The 7379-nt window shown below is 54.5% G+C and overlaps 2 protein-coding genes across 2 annotated transcripts; both read left to right on the forward strand.

Moving 5' to 3' along the window:
* Nucleotides 1-3620: 3620 nt before the first annotated feature.
* Nucleotides 3621-6230, forward strand: BO80DRAFT_18227 (uncharacterized protein). Its single transcript, XM_025714031.1, has 2 exons — nt 3621-4195; nt 4257-6230. Exons 1-2 carry the CDS (start codon nt 3866-3868, stop codon nt 6060-6062), a joined length of 2136 nt encoding a protein of 711 aa, XP_025569131.1. The 5' UTR covers nt 3621-3865; the 3' UTR covers nt 6063-6230.
* A 688-nt stretch (nt 6231-6918) lies between these two features.
* On the forward strand, nt 6919-7335 carry BO80DRAFT_450778 (uncharacterized protein; the record flags this gene model as incomplete). Its single annotated transcript, XM_025721841.1, has 2 exons — nt 6919-7053; nt 7120-7335. Coding segments are annotated over 2 exons (351 nt in total), but the record flags the coding sequence as incomplete, so codon positions are not given.
* Between the last annotated feature and the right edge of the window lie 44 nt (nt 7336-7379).

A 7379-nucleotide genomic window follows, 5' to 3' on the forward strand; every position in this document is an offset into this window, starting at 1 on the left:
GCAGATCGCTGCTGCGTCATCTCGTGACTTGGCGCGAGCGCTGTGACTGCATCATGATTAGCGCCGATTACGGCCTGTGTTGACAGAAGCCAGAAATCCAAACGAACGAATGGTAGGTATCGCTGAGCGTCCCTAAGCGTGTAGGGCGCTCTGAGTGGGGGTTTCTTGAAGGAGTCCTCAGCGTTGGATCCTGAGAGCATTGGAAGAAAAAGGAAAGGTTGGAAATGTTCGACAATCGACAGATCCCTGAAGCGGATCGACGAGGATCTGTCGACTATTGATTTTAGTGGGCCTTGGCTGAGCTGCTGCCACGCTTTTGCAGCCGTCGCGCTTTAGAATCGCCTGGTCTCTCCACTTCATTCTTAATTTATTTTTCATTGTTTTCTTTTTTTTTCTTTTTTTTTCTTTTTCAAAATTGGCTCTTTTCTTTGCACTGGTCGTGCTGTTTTTCTTTTTCTCTCTTTTTTAAAAAAAAAAATTCTATTGGGGATTCGCAGATCCAGGAATCCCAAGAATCTTGCGGAAAAGGATGACAGGCATTTTTCAGAGATCCGTGCCAATTGAGTTACCGGTACGGCGTACGCCCATACGGGAATTAAAGGCCAGTGCATCTGGTACGTCTGGTATGGGAAGAGTTGAGGCAGAACTGACTTTGCGCTCGGCTGGCCGGAGCGCCTTCCCCGCTTCACCTCTCTTTGTCTCGCGTATCCTGAGGAGCAAAGTACCGATTGTGATGGTATACACGCTAATTGCCAAGTAGTGGGGGTGGTCTGATCACGTCATGGTCCTCTGCCCCAGTTCCCCAGGACGTGCCACGCTGCAACCGCGAGATAGGAGAGACCAAAGAGGGTGAGGGAGCGAGATGCCGATGGACCAGCAGTTCCATGGGAGTGGTGAAGAGTCGTTGGAACCGGCGGGTAAGAAAGACGGACTATCAATCGGAAGCTGGGGATCTTCGGACCGCTGGCGCTAACCGGATCCAGAATATGTACGGTGAATCGTAATCCGAACCGTCATTGGATGGGTTCGCGACCCTCCTCCAGTCCCCGTGATCGCTGGCGAGTGGATGACCCAGTAGGATGTGGCCATGCGCTCCCCCGGTCTGGCACCGACACCGTGTAAGACATGGTCACTGGTCACTGCGATCCATAGCGATCCATAGCGAACCAGCTCTTCCTCAACTCTCCAGGCGCAAACCGAGCTTTCACCGTCACCGCAGCCCCACCGATAGCGCGGTCCCCGACGACCGTGATGAGAGATGGGCAATGAGGGATGAGCTGGAGATCATGCGAGCTTTCCTCAACCCGGCAAGATCAATGCTGCAGAGCTTAGATACTCCGTCCGCGTGGGAGAGTCCGCTCCCTTGGGGCCCCTCCAGGAAAGAGGAGCGAACTGTGACGAAGAAGCAACACCACTATTGCCGACGGCGTGCCTGGGGCCACTCGGGGCCGTCGACTGCCCGGATCCTTAGGCTCCCAGACGGAACCTTCCCCCTGGGAAGAGCTAAAATCGGCTCTCTGGATGTTGGTGGCGCTAATGCAGGAACTGACGAAAGTCCATAGCAGGGACCGGGTTCGACCCAAGTCGCGGCTTCAGTTTCGTTTGAAATCATGGTTCATGAAAAGTATGCGAGACTGTCAAGTGAGTTGTCAGGCGAGCTTAATTGCCCCCGTTCAAGCCATGGTTGGGGGTCGGGTTCTCGCTTGGCTGGGAAGCGCTGGCATTCGGACGAACGACGAGGTCTTTGTGCGGGAGGGGGGAGGCTGACCCGCAGCTACCAATGGGATCCATCCATTTCTCCAGGGCGGTCCTTCAGGGCAAACTGCGGTGGGCCTCCTTTACATATTACATTTACGGAGTATGTCTGTGACTCGGGGTACACATCATGGATTGTAGAACATTGTTGGAAGGTTGAAGCTGCAGAGGAACCGAAAAACAAACCTGATAGATGTCAAGCAACAGAGAGGTGTCACCGGGAACAGTGAGAGAATAAAACCAGGAAATTTGTACTGCAAAACAAACTGCCACACTATCCTAGACAAAAGAAGAAAAGAGTAAACAACATGTTTCCACCACCCAGGATAAACATAAAACGAACTTTTGGCCTTCAGGACCACCCTGATGGGTCTGACGATAATGAGAAAAAAGCAACTGAGCTCACTCTGAGGCACAGGATGCATTGCGGACCCGTCGGACGTACATACGATCATATGGAGTACATACAGGCATGCCTTCCAGCCAAAGAGGAGAATCAGTCACCGCCGCGCCACCGCACCGTCGCACCACCCAGCCCAGCGCCCCCCATCGAAAGGATCTTGGGTTTATCTTGGTACGAAGATAAGGTATGTATGGCGGAAGTACGACTGGCCTGACACTACACAGTACTCCGTACAGCGTCACTACTATACTTTGGCTAGGTAGCTATCCAACGAAACCACCCCTCTCCAGCTCCAAGCTCATTAGCCACCCAAGTATTTCAGTTTGGGGTTATTTTAAGTCCGGAGACCCAAGTTAGTAGTACGTACTCAGTGCGTGCCCGCCCGCCGACTGTGTGAGCCCAGGCCGCCACCCCCTAGAACCGCTCGGGCGGAAGCACCCAAAACCCACTTCGTCGGCCAATATTTTTGGGTGCTCGATGCCTTGGGCGTTCGATACGGTACCTGGTAACGGTTTGGTTCCCCGAGACTGGTCTAGTACCGAAAGGGTAGGCACCTACTGGATCCAGTACTATGTGATTCCCGCGAGGGTGACCAAGGGGACCGGGGGATCAATGCGAAAGAGGGGTCGTCGAGGGGAGGGGAAAAGGGCACCGTCGAGAGGGTGGATGGAGCCAATCCGCAAGATCATATCTACCGCGCTGGAACAGCGTGAAGGGCAGATTTCCAAACGAAAACCCGAAGCGCCGACACGGGGAGTTCGCCCAACCTGACGGGACTGGCCGTAACGATGACGGGGCAGAGGATACGGCCCTGATACCAAACCGGCCAGGCCAAATCCTCCTCCAGCCAGTTCCGGGCGGCGATCACCAATCAACACGGCGCCCTCCACACCTTCTTGCCGGGCAGGCTGCCGCCGCCAATCTCTCTCCATCCGGCGACAGCCAATGGGCGGACAGCGAGCCCCCCCCGAAATCCAGTCCCTCAACCCTCAGAGTGTCTGTGACTGACTGTCAATCCTTCTGGGTCCTCTTCTTTTTTTTTTTGTTTTTTTCCCTTTTGTCCTTTTCCTCTCTCTCTCTCTCTCACTACTACTACTCACTCTCACTCTCACATTCGCTCGTTGCTCAGTCTCTCCTTCACCTCCTACTCTCCTTTTCCCGTTTCGTCCACTCTCTACCATTTTCCCTTTTTCTTGCTTTTTCCCTGTCAGCTTAGTCCAGTCGTTCCTTCTTTTTCCTTTTCTGTGTTGTCCTATTCGGTCTTGTTGTCGGACTTATACCTTCCTTGATCCTGCCCTTCGTTCCCCTCTCTCTTTCTCTCACTCTCATTGCTACATCGCATTTCCTTTTCCCTGGGCATCTCCACCCGGCCGCAAGTATACAACCAGACAGCCCTGCCTACTTCAGTCCCGTCATTCCCTACCGCCGCCTTAATCCCTTCCCTCCTCCTGCTTTAAGTCCTTATCTTCCCGCCCCCTCCTCCTAGCTTGACTTCAAGCAACCCTCCTCTGTGATCCTATCGTTCAATGGTCTAGAGCTGTCTCATCACAGCTGCGGGTTGTTGGCAGCAACTGGTCCAGTACCTTCGAATCCTTTCTCGCCTCATCTCACCGCACCTAGCACCTCATCACACCGCACCGCGCCGACAGTTCATACTCTCCTCCCCCTTCTCTCTCTCTCTGCCACCTCTATACTACAACTATCACCATGAATTACCTCCACCATCCCTACGCATTCACTGGCCATGCGGCCGTTCCCATGGAACAGCCGGTTGCCTTCGACCCGACAATGGCTCATCCATCCATGATACATCCAATGGATGGCTACCTCTACCCTCACCCGCCCTTTGACATGGTCGACTTCTACCACCAACCCATCATGGACTACGAAGAATATGCAGAGAACCTCTCCCGCCCAAGGTTGACGAAAGAGCAAGTTGAGACCTTGGAGGCCCAATTTCAGGCTCACCCCAAGCCCAGTAGCAACGTCAAGCGCCAATTGGCCGCTCAGACCAACCTGAGTCTGCCACGAGTTGCTGTGAGTTATACTCTGGCCCACAGAGAGTATCCCGTGTCCAGTACACTAATGATGTTTGCAGAACTGGTTCCAGAACCGACGGGCTAAGGCCAAGCAACAGAAGAGGCAAGAGGAGTTCGAGAGGATGCAGAAGGCCAAGGCCGAAGCTGAAGAGGCCGCTCGAGGCAAGTCAGAGTCTTCGGAGAGCCCAGAGACGAAGGAAGACACCAAAGACTCGAAAGATGAGACCGATAAAGATACCCCCAAACAATCAGTGGAGAACGCTGGCGAGCGCACAAAAACTCCAGCTCCTTCGTCCTCCCGCCCCAAGCACCAGAAGACGAGAAGCGAGTCGGCACGTGAGGCTACCTTTGCTTCCTTGCAAAGAGCGTTGAATGCCGCTGTGGCTGCCCGTGATCGTTATGGCCAGGATGGTGAAAATAGCCAGTCACCCAGTGTGGATGGCTCAGTGTCCCCGACCACAACGTTCTCAGCAAACAATCGCTGCAGCAGCCACGATAGTAGCAGGCATGGACCGGGTGACCTTAGCACTTCCTTCTCGCAAAACGCTATCTCATGGACCTCGTCGCAAAGCCCCCAGGATGCCCTTGGGTATGTGACCGCGGGGGAGTCTATGACTATTCCCGGTCTGGACGGTACTCACCATGACAATGCCGCCCACGACTCCATGCAGAGCGTACAGTTTCACCCCTCCCAGAACGAAGATTGGACACACCATATCCATGCGTCGACAAAGCCCCTCTCTGAGTACCGTTCGGCCAGTGATGCAGAGGTTTCTTATAATGCTGTGCAATATCCTCTACACACAGAGCTGTCGTTGTCTAGACGAGGCTCGTCTGATGAGCTGGCTGATACCCTCGAAGGAATTGGCATCAATACCCCCACCAGCATCTCACAGCTTGTGAATGGAAGCGACCAGACCTCTTGGAAAGAACATGGCAAGGAACTTGACCTCGCGGCCCGCAGAAAGCGGCCGAGGCCGGCTGCCATTGGCACCTCGAGATCATCTTCCATGTTGACGGGTGCATCCACCATGTCACCGACAACAAGGCTCCCCAGTTACAGCGCCAGCCATGGCGTGCGACAGTCCAAGTCGGCACAGGGCCTCAACTCCCGCTACGCGGGTGTGAGGAAGGCGTCCGCCGCTCAGCGTTCACCTCTCAACTTGTCGACTTTCGCTGAAGCCGGGGCTCTGAGCTCCAAGGCTGATATGACATCCATGCTGCAACCCGCTGTCACGACAGGGGGGTTGGCGCCACCAACACCCTTGACCCCGGAGGATCTGCATCATCTGCTCCCGACTACTCCCAGCGATGGTGGGTACTGTCTGTCGGCACAACCATCCAGCCAATTGTTTCCTACCACACAGCCGATGCAGATCAATATCGCATCACCTCCGGCTACCCCCTTGGCCGTGGATGTCCTTTCTTCCTACCCCTACCAGGGTGTCGCTCCTCCGATGTCTGCTCCTGCTCATTACACGTCATTTGCTGATTATGCCGCATGCGACGGGCCCCTGACGGGCAGAAGCTGGACTGATGCCACGTCAATGCCCTCTCCGGAAGCATCCTTCCAGAGCCCCTGTCAACTTCCACAGGCGGATCTGTCCGCGATGTCGTATGAGCAGGCTATGGAGCATGGAGCCGACCATGTGCCCGTGACGGGGTCTCCGTCCCTGGTGTATTCCACAAGTGACGTCGATATGCCGACGTCGGCCGCCTTCAGTGGCGATTTGAAGCATACCGAGTTCCACATCTACGAGTTTCCGGAGCAGCAGGAAGCTCACCGATTTGTTGCCCAGCAGCTTCCGTCTCAGAAGCCTAAAGCTTATACCTTCACCAACAACCAAACTCCGAACGACTTTTGAAAACCACGCAGGAACGCCAATTCATCTAGTGCGTGCACGTAACCTTCCTTTCGCCAGTCAAATGTTTCTCGGTGGGCCTGTAATATAACCCCTCTGCCGTTTTATCCCTCCGCGGCTTTTTCGACCGCGGTCTAATATTCTGTGTGGACCTTGCTCTTCTTGGCATTATCACTGTTGTTTCACGTGGGACTCCGATCTATATCCCCGGGCTCGTGTTGTTTTCCATGCATTCGTGTCGGTGTCTCTTTCTTGGCGTCTGCTCCGGTCTGCGATTCGGTTCTCCTCAGGGGTTGGGCTTGATTTGTTGAATACTGTCTTTTTTTCTTGGATATAGCATGTGGGCTTTGGGAAGCGACTGCTTGATATTTTGCTTGTCTGGGACTTACTGGAGGCACTGTTTTTTGGTCCCCTATCTACTACTATTACTACTACTACTACTACCACTACCACCTACTTACTATAATACATCTAATAGGGGGGCGAAGGGCGATGACTGGGAAGCATCGCCCTGTCCCTCGTTTCTATCCACTGGAATTTTTGGGCGCCTTTCGATTGATTAATTCGTCGTCATTTCGGTTGCTTGTCGGCTGGCTAGGCTGGTGCGATTCCTCTGGAGTCGGCTAGCTTCTCCGCCGACCCCTGCACGTGCGGCGCTGGTAGGCCTGCAGAGGGTCGGCCGGCGACGCCATCGAGGTCGGCAAATCTCCTGCTTGTCCACTGCCAAGATGTCATCCGAGTGTCCCATCCGGCTCTCGGGCTATATAACGTGGCCATCCAGCCATGTTTTCCCTGAGGGTATTGCCAGCTGGAAGCATCTTCAAGCCAGGCCAGGTCGGGTGACTCTCCTTGATCCATCATGAAGCTCTCCAGTGTCGCGCCTCTTGCGCTGGCTCTTGCAGCCACCACGCAGGCCTCCTACATCAACTATACCACCGTCACTGGTTATTTCCTGCAGGATGAGGAGTCCACCGATGCGTCCACGTTTGACTTCGTAAGTTCATCCCCCCCAAGCCCTGCATGCCAACGGATCCAGACCGGTGACCGCTAATCATCCCAGACCACCACCAACTTCGGACTCATCAACCGGACATATCCTGCCGACAAGAAACACCACCACAATGACCTCACCCAATGGGAACGCTTCTACCGCCAAGTTGTCGAGCTGAACCACCAAGCCCCATCCAATGTCGACTACAAAGTGCTCTTCTTAGGCCGCCACGGCGAAGGCTGGCACAACGCCGCCCAAGATTACTACGGCACACCCGCATGGAACGTAAGTTACCTCCCCCGCCTCTTCCCCCTCACCTCCGCCCAACC

This window comes from Aspergillus ibericus (assembly GCF_003184845.1).
Source record: "Aspergillus ibericus CBS 121593 unplaced genomic scaffold BO80scaffold_103, whole genome shotgun sequence".
Lineage (NCBI taxonomy): Eukaryota > Fungi > Ascomycota > Eurotiomycetes > Eurotiales > Aspergillaceae > Aspergillus > Aspergillus ibericus.